Source organism: Rhodamnia argentea, chromosome 6, assembly GCF_020921035.1.
Source record: "Rhodamnia argentea isolate NSW1041297 chromosome 6, ASM2092103v1, whole genome shotgun sequence".
In the NCBI taxonomy this organism is placed as follows: Eukaryota; Viridiplantae; Streptophyta; class Magnoliopsida; order Myrtales; family Myrtaceae; genus Rhodamnia; species Rhodamnia argentea.
Window position 1 is genome coordinate 25,434,968 of NC_063155.1, and position 18,908 is coordinate 25,453,875.

Sequence of the window (18,908 nt, forward strand, 5' to 3'; positions counted from 1 at the left end):
TCCGTACAGAGAATCTACTCGTCCAAAGTGAAGAAGCTTCAAGAATAAGTTGAGCGATATACACGTGTTATCAGCTCAAATACTGATAACAAGAGATCAAGGGAATGAATTAAGGAAAAGGGGAGGAACTTTACATTAACAATGAGCTGTTGTCGCCTTTTAAGTGGTAGGCTAAAGTTTTTAGCAGAACCATAACCTCCACAGCATCATTGACATCTCAGCCAACACGCAAATTTCTCTTAGCCTGCGTGAATAAACCAACAGGTAGCATTTTTTTGAACAAGAATATGAAGACTCAAGTTGCCCATCCATTATTGCAAATATAGCTCCCTCGAGCTCATTATCTCCTGCAGTTATGCAATAAAATCATTGACTAATAACTCTTACCCTCTAACAAGCCTTCCTCTTATCAACCTTTAGATGAATATTGTACCATTTCTTCTTCCTAGGCCTCTCCCTTGCCGTGGACTTCTTCTCTCTCACTTGGCTTTCTTCTCTAGCCTCCTTAGAAGATCCTCTGCTCTTGCTTTTACTTATACTTCGCTTCAAGTGTGGACAAGTTGTGTAAGAGGCATGAATTTCATTTCTCAGCTTTAGAAGCTCATCTATCTGCAAATTTAACATAGAGAAGTAGTTGAGAAAATTGAAGCATGTCCCTGAGCAGATAGGTGAAAGAAAAAAAGACAATTATTAAGTGCTCAGCTTCTGCTATCGACACTCACTGCTTGCATTTCTTGTGCATATCTACTAGTCATCTCTGTAAATTGTGCCAGCACCTGTCAATAGCCTTCATGAGAATCATGAAACAATGCTGTAACGAAGAAAATGATGCTTGGTTAAATTAACATGAAAACCTCTCGGTATTCAGTTTCAAACTTTGACAACTCGGCCCTTTTTGTCAAAATTTGAGCTTCCACAGCTCTAAGATGTTCCTTCTCTTCTGTAAACGGTGCCGCACAAAGAGCTTCAATTGTGTAGCTTGCACTTTTGAAGAAGTTGTCACCTAATGCCATGAAAAAGAAGATCAACTAAAACTTACAGATGCCACTGAAATCCTTCCTATCGTACACTCAATTGAGAATAAGCCAAAAGAAAGTATAAAAAGAACCAACCGTAAACAGCAAAAACATGCGTGCCAGCCTTCAGTTCAGTTAATTCACATGGCTGAAATCCATCCAACTTTTTGAAGAAGGCTGCATCTGGATCCTTGGCAGCAGTCATCTACAGTGATCCAAAATAATAATCCTAAGCAGTGAAGCAAATTTAAAATTGGGACTGACAAGAGCTCCTTTTATTTAAATCATTAGCTCACCGAATTGACTGTCTGATCCAACCGATAAACCGGAAAGCCAAGAAAAAACATTCCAGCAGATGTTGTTTTTCCAGTTTTCGCACCATCCTCCTGCACAAGAATGATAAGGTTTAAAGTACTTGGTAACATAAACATAATTCTACAGAAAAAAAGTAGCAACTAATGAAGCTACAGCACAAAAGAGTTGATTAAAAAAAAAAGCAATAGGATGATACCTGTAGAGCGAGGCTCAATCCACCATTAACTTCCTGATCGAAGTACAACAACTGCATCAAACCAACCAAATAGGATAAGAAGGAGTTCGTTAGTAGCTATACAATCCTTTTAATTTTTTTTAGCAAAATCAAATGAAGGACGATGCCCACCAAAATCAAATGAGAAATGACTGCTGAAAACGAAAAATCATAGAGATGACCCAAAAAAAAGGCATAACATGCCAAAACTCCAGGTAATTGAGGAATAGTCCCATATTATAGAGTCAGAGTGAAGGTAGTGGATGAAAGAAAGCAGTTAGAAGATTCAGCAGGGGACAAATATTTCCACTAAATGATAACAGGTAAGTCACTCAATTAACTAAGATGCATTAGACACTAAAATATTCAATATCCAGACTCTTTCATGTTCAACAGATGCTGATAGTGCTGAGGAAATATTTGAAAATGCATGAACAATGAAAGCAGCTCTATGTTCATTAACATGTCAACTGATAGGACACATAAACAAAAGAAGATAAGCTATTAGAAGCTTGAAAGTTCAGTAAGTTAATCGGTCCAACAATTCATTTTAGCATTTCGAAAGATTAAAGAAAATGGGGATACTCAACTCATTTTCAAGAGAGATGCTAATTATAGCCTGTCAGTTCATTCATACAAGACAAGCATAATTCCCACTAGATGAGTAAAACTTCAGCATATAGCTACACAGCTATCCAGAATTTCAAGCTCGTCACAGGGTGTTAATGTCTGACATTTACTTCCCTTGGAGAAAACATACAGTTGGCAAAATTGAAGGGATTCAGAGACCATACAAACATAGACTCTGGCAATAAGAACACAACATGCAAGCAATTGCCTTCTTCACAGTAGTAGTGAACTTTTTCATCACCTACTTGGAAAAAATCACATGGTCTATGCAACTAATTGTGAGATGAATGGACCTTGAATTTGCTTTTGTCAGATGATTGCACTTGGCATACAAATCCAGATCGGGCTTCCTCCTCTGTTATTGTGACAGAATAGAAGTGAGCACATTGCTTTTCAACCTGCTTGTTCACAAAACATACACATGAGCATCATAACACAAGCAAATACAAAATTATACATTTAAAAAAGCACCTCACTTTCTTAGAAATAGGCTTCCCAAGTAGAAGTGGACGAATGGTAACCATGCCATTGAGAGCTTCCTCCAGAACAGTTGCAGATACAGTTGTCTTAATCGGTACACCAAGTTTACTAAAAGCCCAAACATAGATTATAATCAGAAATGTTACTCATTTATTCATATAGCTCGTGAATGATGAGGATCATCCAGTGATATACTTGGTAAAACATTACCTGAACAATGCAGCAAACATGGTATTCACAGCTCCCAAGCTAGAAAGGTCTAATTCTAGCTCTTGACCTTCTGATTCAACAGCCTACAAACACAACAGCAATATCTCAAGCGGCATCAAACAACATAAAATATCAGGAGAAATTCTGGTAAGCTTATCTTACCTCAAAACCAGCAGTGTCATATTGGCGCCTTTTGTCAGGATCAGAAAGGACGTTATACGAAAATGTAACCTCTTTAAACATATCGGCAGCTTTAGGATCATTTGCATTCTTGTCAGGATGATACCTAAAATTGCAATCATCTATTTCAAATTGAGCACTATCACCAACGGCGAGAAAATATTGAAGAATAATCTCGAAACAAAATGGAAAAGGAAACAAAAACTTCTTTAGCATGCTCTTCCCATCTGAAATATATTTGTCACAAATGTGTTCAAAGCAGCTCTGTTGCATAGTAGAAGCTTTCACACTACAAAAGAGCTAGTCAAAACCATCTCCTATGAAACAAGCAACATAAGACAGTATGGGATGTCAAAGACATTAAATTCAAGAAGCAGATCGCCGCCGCCACATGGTTCACATATAGCCAGCCAATATCCCAACTCAAAATACTCCATCCACTAGCAACCAATTGCCTATTAGCAATGGTATACAATCAACCAAGTTTGTAAAGACGTCAAGATGTAGATTCTGAGATTATTTTATGTCCATCACATCTCGTTCTCATGTCTTCATTAATTTCATGAAACCAAATAATCATAACTTACTACCGCCTCAATTTCACAGATAACATTCTGCTCAAGATGATTGATTAAGCTTCAGAGATCATACAAGATTGAGTCCACTGATCCATATAGGCATCTCCTTATACAATATCCAATCTCTTCATTCTTCTCACAATGAATGAATAGCATAACCCTCTGGGATTGGCTTATTGGTACAGCAACAGGTTTTATTCTCAACACCACCAAATCAACCACGTGATTAAATGTCAGGCTATTAGACTCATGGAATATCGGTCTAATGCATGGATGGAAGCATCGAGTCCTTAGCAGACAATCGCTGTGAAGTTGCTCTGATCAGGTATAAACCCAGAAAATCAAGATAAGGAGCTGGACTAAGGTTTGGTCAAATTCTTCGTCCTGGTACTGACTGTAGCAAACTTCAGCTCAAGGTACTTCCTCATCAAGATCAAATAAACTACCTGAATGTGCCTTCACATTCTTCTTATACAGGACAAACAGAAAACAAGCTAAGCTAACACTAAAACCATACAAGCGAAGCATAACTGCTGATCAATCGCCGTAATCAAGAAATAAAGCCCGGAATGCTCTCCTATAGATGTTCCACACCCAGCTTCACTATATCTTCCTGAAGTTCACCTCTTTCCCGTATAAATCAAACTCCGCTTTTCGACACAAGCTCATCGTACTATAGAACTAGACAAGATCTGCCCCCTTAGAATTCACCGCACATAGTATATACACATCGGCATAAGGTTACTCGACTCCAGTGGCTACACACACAACTCAAATAAAGAACCTTATGGGCGATACAAATTAGACCAGTTCTAGCATTTGATAGTCTCAGATGTTAATAGAACTGCCTCCAAAAACCAATAAGAAGCCACTAATGGCATGTCCGCATCAACAAACAGGCATAGTTGTCAATCGCCAACCCTTGAGCAGTGACCCATTCAGTCACTAGGAAGGCAAATCCAACCACAACCACGAGAATTCAACCCAATACGCACAAATCCCCGGAGCAACACGCATCCAAAGAACTAAGAAAGGGAAAGGAAAACACGACAGAGAAGGCCATTAACGTACTTGAGAGCCATCCTACGGTAAGCGCTCTTGATTTCCTGATCCGTGGAGTTCCTGGCGACGCCGAGAACCTCGTAAGGGTCCCGCCGGATCTGCTTCGCCGCATTGTGCTTCTCCGACTTCGACTTGTGAGCGGGCATTCTCGCGGGGGGCGGCCTCCAAAAACCCTAGAAATCGAAATCGCTCCGGCGTCTCCAGAATCGGCATGAAATCCACCGGTCGTCCCCCATTTCCAGTCCAGCCGCGGAGGAGCGTGCCGCTTCGGACGGAAGTGTGGGCGCGACAGGGGAAACCGTAGGGGAGAAGAGGACGGAGAGAGAGAGGAACAACACCCCACGAAGATCCTCTCCAAGCAAGAGCTCGCTGGAGAGATAGAGAGAGAGAGAGATAGGAAAGAGACAGAGAGGAGCGAGAATTTGGAGGGGAAATTAGGTGTTAAAATTTTTGTTTGTTTGTTTGTTTGTTTTTCGTTGTTCTTTTTATTTTTTTTTCGGGTGCAGATCTTATCTTTCAAAATCTCCCGGAGTTGATGGGTGTGGTAGTTGGGGACATTACCTTACGCCCCTGTGCGCACCACGCCATCTTGAGGTGCTTGCTGCACGCGCCTCGCACGTGGTGTGATCCTTCCATGATATCGAACCTTAATGGCAAAAATGTTGATATAGATTTAGATTCCGTTTGTTCCGTAAAAAAATATATAATTCAAAAAATATTTTTTTTAAAAATGATCTTTTGCATTATTTTAAAAAATAAATAAACAAAAAATATTTATACCATCAACTATGATTTTTTTTAACAAGTAACAACAATGTTTAAAAATAAATTGATTGTCAATGGCAAAAACGTTTTTCAATAAGTAACTATTTTATCTGAAACAAATAAATATTTAGGAAAATATTTTTCAAATCATTCTATCTTCGTGAAATAAAGAGAGCTTTAGTGAAATTAATTTTTGGTAATGAACGTGAGATCAAATTTTAGTTACACTGAATGCAATTTTCTCCTCTAAAATTAGGAACATGAGTGGTAGCCTAAAAAGATAGTTTTAATCATCAACTACCCTATATGGATCATTATTATCCATTTGGTAAAGTTTTTAATGCTCTGTTGAAAATAAAATACGGCTTTTAAGAATCATAAAATATTACTTGTTAGAACGAAAACATTCCGTTTATTTTTGTTATTGTACATTTTCTTATTTTGTGCGCCTTGATATCTTGCACTCGTAAACTGTAATTATGTTAAATCCGAAGACAAATAGAATCTTATTTTATCGTGAAAATAAAATTTCTTTGCTTTGGGGATAATAAATCATGTTGAGTTTATTTTTGGAATTAGCCGATTTTTTTTGTCTAATCATATTCTATTCTATTTTACTAGCCACCGTATGTATTATGTGGAGTTGGGATGGGAATTAGCCGATTTTATTTGTAATATAATGTTCTCACATGGAAAACTGCTTTTCGAGCTTAAAAAAAATCGAGACGACGCAATCAAACGACATTGCCCCCACAAAAAAGAATAAGTGAAAAAGTCACAAAAAAAAAAACTATGCACATTTAGATAAAAAAAAAAAAGAAAAATTTGTACTTACATAGAACATTTATTTTCCATTAAGATTCCATTAACGAGCACAATTAGAAGTTTATCTACATGGATGACAAAAGGCAAATGGTATCGATGTGGCGCTCACGTAGCTTAAATACAATAAAAGTGCTGAAAAATCATCTGAATTAAGACAAAGGGTAAGTAAATATGTCATCCGTCATAAAATAAAAAAATCGGGATAAATTTATCGCATGAAAACTTAATTTCGGACTTTTGGCGACTTTCTTCCGAAGAATAAAGTTTCATTTCATGTGGTGCGGCGCACCGGCCAGCCCCCCGCCTCTAACCTCGTCACCGAGATGCGCATTGCGCACAGAGGCGCATGGAGGAGAGCGGCGGCGGGGCCCAACCAACAAATACAGTAGTTTCAAATCACCGGCGGGGGTAGAGTCGGGAATCCGTAATGACAAAGACGCTGGGTTGATTGGATTGGACGATGAGCTTCCGCCTTGCAATCAAAAGGCTCATCGCAATCAATGCGGTGGACTGACGATGAAACCTCATCCGCTAACACCACCCATTGATCTTGATTGTGATTATCGGACATCATTACCTTATTTTTTTCACCATCTTAATATTAATATATGGGCCTAACACTCAAAATAAACTTCTAACTTTAACATTCGTGACAATTAGATTAAAAAAAAAATTATCTTATAAAAAATCCCTAACTTTTATTTTTATCCTAATTCTACTGATCTAATACCCAAAAAATCATTAACTTTAGCATCTGTCCCAATTATAATTGAAAATTCTTTTTCTTATAAGAAAACCCCAAATTTTACTTTTATCTTAATTCTACCATCGTCAGCCGTCCGTCCATAATCATCATTATTTAATCCCACGTTGCTCGAATTTTCTCGCCGAACTTACCAATAAATTTCAAAATTTAGATATAATAAGTTTCGGGGACGACGAGATTTTATATTGTTCGTCCAAATATCTTTATGTTTAGCCGTTCTTTGGGATATTTAGTGCTCAAGAGAATACGAAATGCGCCGTCTTGAGTGATTCCGTATGTCCAGGCAATATGCATGGGAAGCAAACAACAGAAAAGAAGTTCTGGAGTTTTTCCATGCCAGCTTTGTTGAGATGTGATTCATCAACGACGTGGAAATACTAAATAGGATTAACTAATGATGATTATGGGCGGAAGGTCGACGGTGGTAGATTTGGGACAAAAGTAAGTGTCGGGAGGTTTTTTATGAGATAAAAAAATTTCGGATATAATTGGGATACATGCTAAAGTTGAGGGTTTTTTTAGTACTAGACCTATAGAATTTAGATAAAAATAAAAGTTTGGGGGTAGAATTGGGACAGTTGGAGGTTTTTTATGAGACAAGCAAAAATTTTCAATATAATCATCACAAATGCTAAAGTTGAAGCTTTTTTGGGTATTAGACCTTAATGTATGTACACTTTTGACGCCGGATCTATGATGACGCAATAATTATTGTTGTTGGGACGTTTCCTATGCTCTAATCCACAACTTATGTTACTGTAGTGGTGGGTTCACACAAAAGCTTGGTGGATTAAGCTCAGATTAGGACGTTTCATCCTCCTCACAAAGAGAATCGATTGGTTCGGATTGGGTTGGGCTGGGTCAAGTTGAGATGATGATCATTTTCATTGAGTCTCTATCTTCTGCCTTGAGGCGTTTATGGGAATTGTCAGAAAAAACGAAAATTCTCTCGAAATCGAGAGATCACGTGTATATAATAAAACATATTAATTTCGCCGATGGATGAATTTTTCTCTTCCGTGCAAGTCGAATTACGAAGAGCGGGTGGAGTTTTTGATGAATTGGGGGCCGTGCACAGGAAATAAATTGCGGCAAGATTAACGGTTGACGTCGTTTGAGAAATGAGTCTGATTGTCGCTTGCATTTACGAATGTCGCCAAACATACCTACCAATGCCTTGACTCCTACCAACAAAAATTAATTACATGTCTCGTGCATTACTTATGTGCATTTACAATCAAGAAGAGCCTCGCAGCGTGTTTTAGCTTTTAAAAGCCTCTAGAATGTTAAACACATATATACGTGCTAATTTTATCGTATTTTCTTATTATTGCGTGGCGAGATTATCTATAAAACAGTTCGAATTGTCTTATTTCCTTACTGATAACACACTTGACAAAAAATGATCTCAGTGTAGTGATTATACCATAATCGCCTCTCATCCGTGCTATTAATCGACGAGAAAAGTACCAAAAATGTCTTAAAACTCCATTTTGATACTTTTATCAATGATTGACTATATCATTCATTCATGATAACACTAAAGCTCCATTTGTTTTCGAAAAATGAATGATTTGAAAAATATTTTTCTAAAAATGATTGCTCATAATGCGTACAAAAATGAAAAAACGAAAAATATTTTCATCGTCCCGAAAATTGTTGAGACATAAATTTATGTCGATAAGAAGAAAATTTTTCATTGGCTACTTATTTGAAGCAACAGAATTAAATCATTTTTAAGAAAATATTTTTTATTTTATTTTTCATGAAATAAATGAAACTTTAGTATCGTTTTTTTTTTTCCGCCGACACGTGATTTGTGTATTTCTATTTTACTAGTCTTTACATATAAAATCATGTCCACATACATGCATATTGAATAAAAGACTCCGTTCATAAGGTTCGTCGCATGGGTTGCAAACTTACTTTAGAGATGGATGTTGTCGCGATCAAAGGCGCATTTAAATGCGGCACTTAACCACTTAATATTTAGGTTGACCAATTTCAAATAAGACTCCGTTCATGAGGATCCCGACCCGCCGACCCGACGACCCGGATTAGGAGAGCCCGAGTAAAATTTGCTAATCGCCACGGGTGTCAGTCGGTAAATATGGATGGTGGACAGGGCAATTAAGTAATTGCCGACAACATCAGCGAAGGAAAGTCACTTAGTCCTGAGGTGTGAGTGTTGGGGAATGAGGCATTGTTCAGCCGACAAGAGGGTCAATACTGAAATAATTTGGCGATAGATTAGAAACAAAGCAAGTTATCCAAGCTGTGGAGCCGACAATCTCGCGACCAGCCGTGCTAGTCGACTTTATCTTCCTGTAATATTTACATTCCAGTGCTCTTGACATGTCTAGTCGCGATCACCTCCAGTTCTCGTACTCTTAATTTTCTCGTCAAATCGTGTTTCCTATTTAAGAACCAATAAATCACTCCATTCACATCATTTGTTGATTCAGCGAAACAATAAAATCGATTTCGAATCGATGATGCCGTGTGTAGAATTTCCTTTACACGCTTTTCCATCGGATGGTGTATGCTCTATCTTTTCCTAAGTTTAATCCAATAATTGACGTCAGGGAGACGGTGAACAATTTTCTAAGGCATGCTCATGAACGGGAAAAGAAAAGAAAGAGGGTGATTTCAGCTCGGGGACCATTGTCGAATTAACAAGGGTGCCACAACTAACGGGTTGTCATTTTGTACAGGGGCATGTGAAGCACGAACATCATTATAATCAGCACCAAATAAGATTACAGTATGAAGCATGAAGATTATTATTATACGCTAAGTGTTTTTTGGGCATGTTTGGTTCAGCACTTGGAAGGGACGTTGGGGCTCAAAAGTCCCTTAGCCAAATACAAATAGCGTTTGATTCATTTTTTGCTTAACTTTGGAAAAATGCAATTGCATTTTCAAATGCTCCTAAAGGCCTTTAACCCAAAGTAGCTCCGAAAGTACTTTGAAAAGTTATATTTTCAAAATGTAACTATAAATTTTTATTTTTTTAATCTTCTTATTTTCTTCTTTATTTTCTTTTTTCTTTTTCTTTTCTTTTTTACCTTTGCTCCTTCTTCCTCCTCCTTCCTCCACCTGCTTCCTCCTTCCTCTATCTGCTACTCCTTCCTCGACCGACCGCGGACCTCAATGACAGCGGTCGCCCGATGATTGACCATGACACACCGGCCGGCGAGCTCAAGGCTTGGCGATGAGAGCCTTGGCATCGCTGAATATGGCTTGGCCTTTAGCGAGTGAGGCGAGCCTCGGCGTTGGCAACCTCGAGGGAGACCGAGCCTCGTCATATCCGGCTCGGCTGGGCTCAACCTCAAGTAAACGAGGTTTGGTATCAGCTCACCGGCCGCCGTCATGGCCGACAATAGGCGAAGAAGAAATTAACGAAGGAAGAAGGAAAAGAATATGAGAAAAAATTTTAAAAAAGTAATTAAAAATAAAAATAATATTTATTTGAAAAAAATAATTAAAAAATCAAATTATTGATAGTGGGTATTTTTTACCAAACGGCATTTACATCAAAGTTTCTTTCTAAAAGCCTTTAACCCAAAGTAGCACCGGAGATACTTTGAAAAGTCGTATTTTTGAAATACAACTATAATTTTTTTATTTTTTTAATCTTCTTATTTTCTTCTTTATTTTCTTTTTTCTTTTTCTTTTCGTTTTTACCTTTGCTCCTTCTTCCTCCACCTGCTTCCTCCTTCCTCGACCGACCGCGGACCTCGATGACAGCGGTCGCTCAACGATTGACCATGACACACCGGCCAGCTCACTCGAGGCTCGACGATGAGAGCCTTGGCATCGCTGGATTTGGCTTGGCCTCGAGCAAGCGAGGCTACCCTCGGCGTCGGCAGCCTTAAGGGAGACCGAACCTCGTCGAATCTGGCTTGACTGGGCTCAACCTCAAGTGAACGAGGTTGGGTCTCGGCTCACCGGCCGCCGTCATGGCCGACAATAGGCGAAGAAGAAATTAACGGAGGAAGAAGGAAAAGAAAACGAGAAAAAAATTTAAAAAAGTAATTAAAAAATCAAATTATTGACGGTGGGTATTTTTTACCAAACGGCATTTACATTAAAGTTGCTTTCTAAAATATTTTTAAAACACATTTTACCAAACACTATTTACATTTTGAAAATCTCCTTTAACCTAAAGGTATTTGTATTTTTGCAAAGACATTTTCCTAATGTTGAACCAAACAGGATGTCGATTATATTTGGGACGTGATTCATACGCTACGACGGGAAAGCACATGGGTCCCACTCCACGTTGAGTGGGCGGGGGTTCGGGGGAGTCGCTCCAGCTAGGGTCTCAAAGGGGTACCACTTTTTGACACCATAGGACTTTTACGATTGAAGCTCATAATTTTTCATTAATAGGTTGGGTTTGGGCTCATGAATAGCTACCTCTGTGTATACAATTTTTCACTTGTAATTGAGCGATGTAACTAGAGTTGCGAGGTGCGAGTTATAGTGGAATCGTTTCCTGGACCTAGCTCTAGTTTAAGGGTGAATTACGATAAAATATTGTGTCTCAATTTTTCTTTCTCGCTTTACGTTTTACTTCGACTTGATTGTGCATCGAATCCTAACATATTAGAGTTGACCTGTTTGAATGCTCGTTATATTAATCTTAGAATACCTAACACTTTTGATGCAAGGACAATTTCGGAATTTAACAGAAAGCGAGACAAAAGCAAATTCTTACTTTATTATAAATCCTGGGCTTGGATTAAGCCTCCTAGTAAAGCAGCCCATCAGTGTTTTTCCTCCTGTTTAGAACAACAGGTGATATCCTAGAAGGCTTCCCAGGTCGTTTTATTCGAACATAAGAAACACACGGGCATGGTGGATCATTATGTAATAATAGGAGTGCAAGCTAGTCAAGCTACCAGTGCTCTGATCGCCTAGACAGGCACGAGGAGGAATTGTTTTCCGACTTTTGGTGCTTGAATGGCGCATAATTAATTGATCTACATAAACATTTTGCGTAGATTGAAAACGACAAGCTTACATCGGAGGAAAGCGATTTCCTCTTTTGGTAAGAAAGAAATCGCTTTTCCTCAACAACCAAATCAGATGAAAACTAACCATTTTCCTTGGAAATGATTTTCTTGGAAAATATTTTTTTTTATCGTAAAACTTTTAGAGAAACAGATACACCGTAAAGATACTTTACTCGATTGAATTGCGAGCCTGGTTGAGTATTTGATTTTTTCATTACGTGTTTTTTCCTATTTTGATTGCATACAATATGAAAGATATTTGCAATATTTTTTTTTATGTAAGTACAATTTCTCCTTTATTTAAAAATAAACAAAAAGGGCGAATTTGAGTAATTCGAGCTTAGCGTGTCGCTGAATTCTATACACTTAAGACTGGTTGAGCCATCCGGTCTAGCCGAGTTTGTCCAGTTCCCGGAGGCTTTGTTACGGTCAGTCCGGTTCCATAAAATTGGAACTAGTTACGGTCGGTCCAATTCCAAGAGAGAATCGGACTGCTTGGACCACTTACATGTCTTCATTTTTTTTATTTCTTAAATATAAACATAAATTTTAATTTAGCCTATATCATTTACCCTTCCACACATCATATTTTTGTGGATGAGAAAAAGAATACTAGACCCAGCTTGACAAAAAGGATGAGTGGGCCAAATACTTATAGCAAACCATTCTCTTTCCATCGAATTCAAGTTGAGTTCCAACTGTTGATTACAAATTGAGTCGAGCCGAGCCCAGTACCGTTTTTACTCGATTCAACTCGATTCGATTGCACGTTATGTAAACAACTCCCAACCTAATCTACACCGGACAATGTTTAGGCACAGAGTAATAGGGTATTGATATTGAGATGGTTTGATATTCATGTCTCTCTCATCACTGTATCTCATCACTTCACGCGGGAGATGTGGTAAATATCAGCGGGTTCGAAGATGGCACAATAAATCGCAAGGGTTCACAACAAATTGGAGCTGCAACTTCTTCTTCCTCGTCCTCTCCTTCTTGTGGGCGTCCTGGTGACCCCCCAGGGCCTGTGAGTTCGCGGACGTCTCGGCATAGCATTGGCACTCGAAGAGCTTCTTCGATTGACCATCGTTGTGCTGCGGGTCGGAGGTTGACACCGATGATGATCTCTCGTTCTTGTTGCTGTTGGCCTGAGGTGGCTTGTTCTTTGTTTGATGAGTTCACGCTCTCATGATCATCTCTCTCCACAAGGGGTCGTCTTCTTCTTCTTCATGGTTTTTGCAGGGGTTGATACCCGAACGCCTTGACCTTCTTCTGCTGCGAGTTCGTCCAATCGGACATAAGAAAAATTCGAACATAGGCACCGCGGATCATTATGTAACAATAGGGTCCATCCAAACGAGTCAAGTTATTCACGAGTTACTTGTGCTCGACTCATTGCTTGCTTGTGACCGGCTCGATTTCTCTCGTTTTTTAAAGCTCGAGTAGCTTGTCGAGTTGAGTTTCGGTCTGAAAATACTTTACAAGATCAAGTCTTGAACTTGATGGAGTAATTCATTTTTTCATTAGTTCTTCTTTTTTTTCTATTTTGGTGACGGATAGTGTTAAATATGTTTATAATATCACTTTTTACTATGCAGTCACACCTTTCTTCTTTACTATGTTTTTACACACAAACAAAAGGGCGAGTGTGAGTACTTCGAGCCAAGCCGGGAAAAAAAAAAAAAAAGAGTATGCCGAGTTCCATATGCTTAAAATCGAGTCAAGCTAGTTGAGCTCGAGTTTGTTGAGTTTTATTCAAGGTGAATATGAACAAGATAAAAGTATTCAATTAAGTTCGAGTCAAGTTTCGAGCGTCATATTTACGGGATGAGTCAAGCTCAAGCCTTAGCACATATCGACTCGACTTGATTACACCCATATGTAACCACCCCACACCTAATCTACAAGGACAAAACCTAGAAAAAGAGTAATGTAAGTGTTAATCTCGAGTTTTTTTTTTTTGTGGTCGAAAGTTAATCTCGAGTTGATTTGCTATGCATGTAGTGTCAAACAAGTGGATTGGGTCGGGTTTAAATCGAGTCGAATATGGTCCAATCTATATTGAGTCATTGACCCATTTAATTTTATACCGTACAAATTTAATGACCCATACCCAACCCGACTTGACTCATATTTTTTAAACATTTCTATATTTAACTAAATCATATAATACTTGTTCCAATAATTTGATAAAAAAAAATTGCTAAAACACTTTTATGAAATACAAATTTAATAATTTTTTTAAAGATTTTTTTATTTTTTATTTTTTCCTCCTTCCCCCTCCCTCCTCCATCATCAGCAACTCCTCCACCGTCCACCGGTTGCGGGGCTTTAGCAGTCCCGGCGACTATAGCTCGGCCGATCCAAGTGAGCAGGAGCTCGCTCGAGGCCGGGAGCTCCACGGTTCGCCAGATCCTAGCGACGATAACCCCCACGACAGCTCAATTAGCCTCCGATGGACTGCCCAACTTCAGTCCTCCATGACAGTGATAAATTGACCAAAAATTGGTCCAAAACAGCACATATGGCAGACAAAACAGCAAACTGACAACCAAATACAACCCCGACAAGTACTAAAATGGCTTCAATATGGATTGGACAGAAATGACTCCGGTAGGCGGCTTTGGTGTACAAAACAGGGAAGGGGAATGAATGATTCGTTCGATACTGGCGAGGTGAAAAACGAACCACCAAACTACTATAAAAGAGGTCTACTGTTGTCAAAACGACATAGCAACTAGATGGAAAGCTCGTCGGACCGAGGAAATCGGCAGCCTCAGCCCGGTGACCCCTTAGTTTACAAAACAGAGCATCGAGAAGGAAAAGTAGAGGGACCTAAAGGCACTGATTTATCAATCAAGGGAGAAGAATATGGATATATCAATCAAAATCACAAGCGCCGATTCTCAAAGATGCGAGAATCAAGTGATTAACAAATTTTGTAATATGATTACCCCTTTTATTATTACTTTCCATTGTTGTATTGTTTCATTATGTAAGACTTCGTAATACCTTTATATAGTGAAAATCATCTCAATAATTGTACGTTGAGATCAAGAATCAAACACATTCGTAAGCTTTTAGAGCGGTTGGTCGTGATCCCATCAAAATTTTCATGGTATTAAAGCGGGAGGTCCCGAGTTCAAACCTTTTCAGGTCCCTATTTGCCTCCCCAATGAATATGCACACGCTTAGGCTTAGTACGTGCTTAGGCAAAAGACCATATTAAGCGTGAGGGGGAGTGTTGGAATATATAAATATTAAACCACGCTCGGACATATTCATTGGAAAGGCAAATATGAGTCTGGAAAAGTTTGAACTCGGGACCTCTTACTCTGATACCATGAAAGATTTTATGAAACCACGACTAACTGCTCTAAAAGCAATGAATATGTCCACGCTTGGTACTAACTAAGATAGGCAAAAGGCCAAATTAAGCTTGAGGGGGAGTGCATAAAATCTTTCAGGACCAACCTACTCAAAGCTTCTTCCAACGATCAGCGACGATGGTTCGGCGATTGTTGAGTTGAATTACCCATCGCTGCTTCCTCCAAGCTCCAAGGCAACCGCCATGAGGAGGAGAAAGCACGGGTGATCTTTCTCTTCGCTCGTCACTCTCGGCCTCGCGGGAGAAGAAGGAAACGGAGATGAAGACTGCAATGGGGTGTGGGCTCGTAGAGTTGAAAATGGGCACATGGCCCATATTGCCGGCTCATGTATCTTTCTCGGGATTGTCTCTTCATGTGGCAGATGAGGTTCTCCAGGCCCTTGTGCTTTTAAATAAATAAATTAAAAAACCTTTTATGAGCATAAGCAAAGGCGTCAAATGCTCGACCTTGGTTACTGGATTTTTTACACGAGGATGCGTTTGAGAGCACATTGGTAAAACATTTTGGGTCTCTAAAAGCCCTTAATGAAAATGTTACGGTGTTTGGTAAAGAATTTTGGCGGCCTATTGGGAAAATGCATTGCATTTTCAAAGTCCCCCGAAAGCTTTTCTCTCAATGCCACTACTCACCAGCATTGAGCCTCCAACATTTTCCGAATGATGGAGCCCATAACTAATGAGATTTTTTGTTTCAATTTTGCCCTCACCTGTTTTGCGTATTCTTTTTTTACCCTTAAATATTGGCACGATTCATCTATCCCATTGCTTATCCCCTCTCTCTCTCTCTCTTTGTAAACCAAGGGCATTGCGCGAATCAATTCTAGTCTCTGAGGGACAAGTGTCGTCAAGGGTCGACGATTGCCGAGGTCAAGCGAGATTTGGAGGGTCGAGGCGAGATTTGCAGAATCGAGGGCCGCCAAGGTTCTCTGACAATCACGCATCAAGACTCGCATTGTTAATGAGGCTAGACGAGGGTGGTCTTTGGTAGTTGGTCTATTCGGTGAGATCTGGAGGGTCGCAAATCAAGTGAGATCTAGCGAGGCTCGTCGAGGTCGAGAGTCGCCGTGAGGAGCATCTCGAAAGTCGAGACTTGCATTTTCCATATTTGGCTGGCCTCAACGGTCCATCGCTTGAGCTCCCCTTTGAAGATCTGGGGCAGTAGCCCGTTGGGTCGTGCGATGCTCAAAGGCCCAGATTTGGCCCTCTTGAGGTCAAACGACTTCGGTGGCGGCCTCTTGGGTCATGCGACGCACGAATGCCTAGATCTCGGCCGCCTAAAGTCGTACAACTTCGGCGGCTAGTCACTGAATGCCTAGATCTCGTGCGCTGGCGGCCTCGGTGACGGCCATGATTGGAGCTTCCAATTTCACCTCAGTTGGGTGACAGTTGCAAATATATATATTTTTTAAACCAAAGTCCTTTATGCATCGAATACTATTTGCACTTCGCAAAAATCCTTTAGCCTAAAAGCAAATATTATTTGCACTTCATCAAAACCCTTTTAACTTAATTTTTTTTGCATTTATGCAAATGCATTTCCCAAATACTACGTATGTCTCTACATTGCAAGGGTTCATGACGCTTTGATCACATTGACCGTTACCCCAAAAGAAAATGCCCGATCAAGTCGTCATCTTTTAGGCATCTGTGCTTTAATTATACCTGTAAAGAAGGAACACCCAATTGAACACGAACGTCCATTTCAAAGTTCAAACTCAAAATTAGGTAACTTCAAATGTGCCGACTAGTTCGCCGGGATAAATAAATTGCTTTCCCTATCTTCCCATGGGCTTGTCTTTTGCTTAGATGTTATTCGACATGGTGTCTCTCCTATTCCGAGTGAAACATGGGTCTCCTGTACAAAAAGGAAATTATCGCATGCATCTCAATACATCTGAACCATTCGACTTAGCGTAGATACACATGTTTTACGCATCCAAGACTCAGGTCACAATTTTTTCCTAACATGTAAAGGGTTGGTGCACCTCGTGCAAAGTTATTTACTGTAGCTAAAGTTAGAGACAAGAATAATTTATATAAATAAATCTCACAGTCATTACATGACAACACAAGTGTCAACGATGATCTACCTTGTTCATCGTATGTTACAGCAGAAATTCATTTCTTATGCCGATAATAACTGGTATTAGCCGGTAATACATCGGGAGCGTGCCAGTTTTGAACTCGAGTCGATCCACCGAAAGGTAGACCTTCTCGATGATCCGCCGCATCACCGAAGCTGATCTGGGGCTCCCGATCGGGGACCGCAAACGGATTGCCAGGAGCAGAGACATAGCATGAGGAAGAATCGATATACCACTGATCATTATTGGACCCTCCTCTGAAATCAAGGACCCCGTTAGAATTAGAGGAGTAACAATTTCGATACGCTTGAAGGTAACTGTTGAGGCTCGCTCTCCTGGCTTGGAGCTGCAACTTCTTCTTCCTCATCCTCTCCTTCTTGTGGGCGTTCTGGTGGCCCCCCAAGGCCTGTGAGTTCACGAACGTCTTGGCGCAGTATTGGCACTCGAAGAGCTTCTTCCCTCGGTCGCGGCCGCGCGGGTCAGGGGTCGAAGCCAGCAATGATCTCTCGACGGTGTTGCTGTTGGCCAGAGGCACCTTGTTCTTGCCGTCTCTCGATGAAGATGGGGCCGTGTTGGATGAGTTCACGCTCTCGTGATCATCTCTCTCCACCAGATCTGATTTTGGGTTGTCCTCCTCCTCCTCCTCCACCTCCTCCTCTTCTTCTTCTTGGTTTTTGCAGGGGTCGATCGTCGTTAGGTCAAACCCGAACAGCTTCAACTTCTTCTTCTGCTGCTTCTGGACGCAAGAAGACGAATCATCCCCGCGGAGGGAGCCATTGTCGAGTCCTATATCGACGTCCCATATAGGAGGAATGAGATTAGAGACCAACTTGCTCGACATGATGAAAATCGAAAGGAACAGATAAAAAAAATTTGTGGGTCTTTGTAGGAGGCTAGTACGCAGGTAGGTTTGATTAGCACTTGGGCTTGGGTGTTTATAGCTTCATCACTTCCTTTTTATAGTATAACCCACAACTCCCAACAATTAATAAATAAGATTAGTATGAATAAACAATATCGATGAATGAGTTGAGCATTTCATGCGAGCACCTTATTTTATACATTGGTACAGGAACCTTACCCTTTGGTCAAGGCAGATAAAAAGTAGAATGGGAGAATAGTAAATGGTATTTTTAAAAAGGGAGCCGCTAGCTTGACAGTTTAACAGTAGTGTCGGTTATATCCGACTACACGATCTCCCAATCAATAAATGTTTCATGCAAAACACGCGATGATGATGTGTGAATCTACGGTTGAGATTGTACCATCCTATTAGAGAAGCATCTCCCTTTAGAAAATGCACTATTTAATGGAAAAGAGTCATTTTTGCCTCTAATACATATGAGCCCATAGATCATGTAAATCTCGAATTAG

General features: G+C 39.9%; 2 protein-coding genes across 5 annotated transcripts; both read right to left on the reverse strand.

The window, feature by feature from the left end:
- LOC115725914 (chaperone protein dnaJ 16-like) lies at positions 1-5,128 on the reverse strand. 4 transcript variants are annotated; one of them, XM_030655584.2, is made up of 12 exons: positions 4,695-5,127; positions 3,028-3,151; positions 2,866-2,948; positions 2,652-2,763; positions 2,469-2,573; positions 1,528-1,578; positions 1,313-1,402; positions 1,113-1,221; positions 855-1,003; positions 725-776; positions 388-632; positions 1-244 (listed from the first exon to the last, which is right to left on the reverse strand). In XM_030655584.2, the coding sequence occupies exons 1-11, from the start codon at positions 4,829-4,831 to the stop codon at positions 391-393; spliced, it is 1,254 nt and encodes a 417-aa protein (XP_030511444.1). In that variant the 5' UTR covers positions 4,832-5,127; the 3' UTR covers positions 1-244; positions 388-390. The 4 variants fall into 4 exon arrangements, with proteins under 4 accessions (XP_030511444.1, XP_048136534.1, XP_048136533.1 ...); XM_048280577.1 differs by having other exon boundaries at positions 1-632; positions 3,028-3,167; positions 4,695-5,128; XM_048280576.1 differs by having other exon boundaries at positions 1-632.
- A 12,440-nt stretch (positions 5,129-17,568) lies between these two features.
- Positions 17,569-18,375, reverse strand: LOC115726933. The gene is made up of 2 exons (XM_048280746.1): positions 18,239-18,375; positions 17,569-18,085 (listed from the first exon to the last, which is right to left on the reverse strand). Exons 1-2 carry the CDS (start codon positions 18,373-18,375, stop codon positions 17,569-17,571), a joined length of 654 nt encoding a protein of 217 aa, XP_048136703.1.
- Between the last annotated feature and the right edge of the window lie 533 nt (positions 18,376-18,908).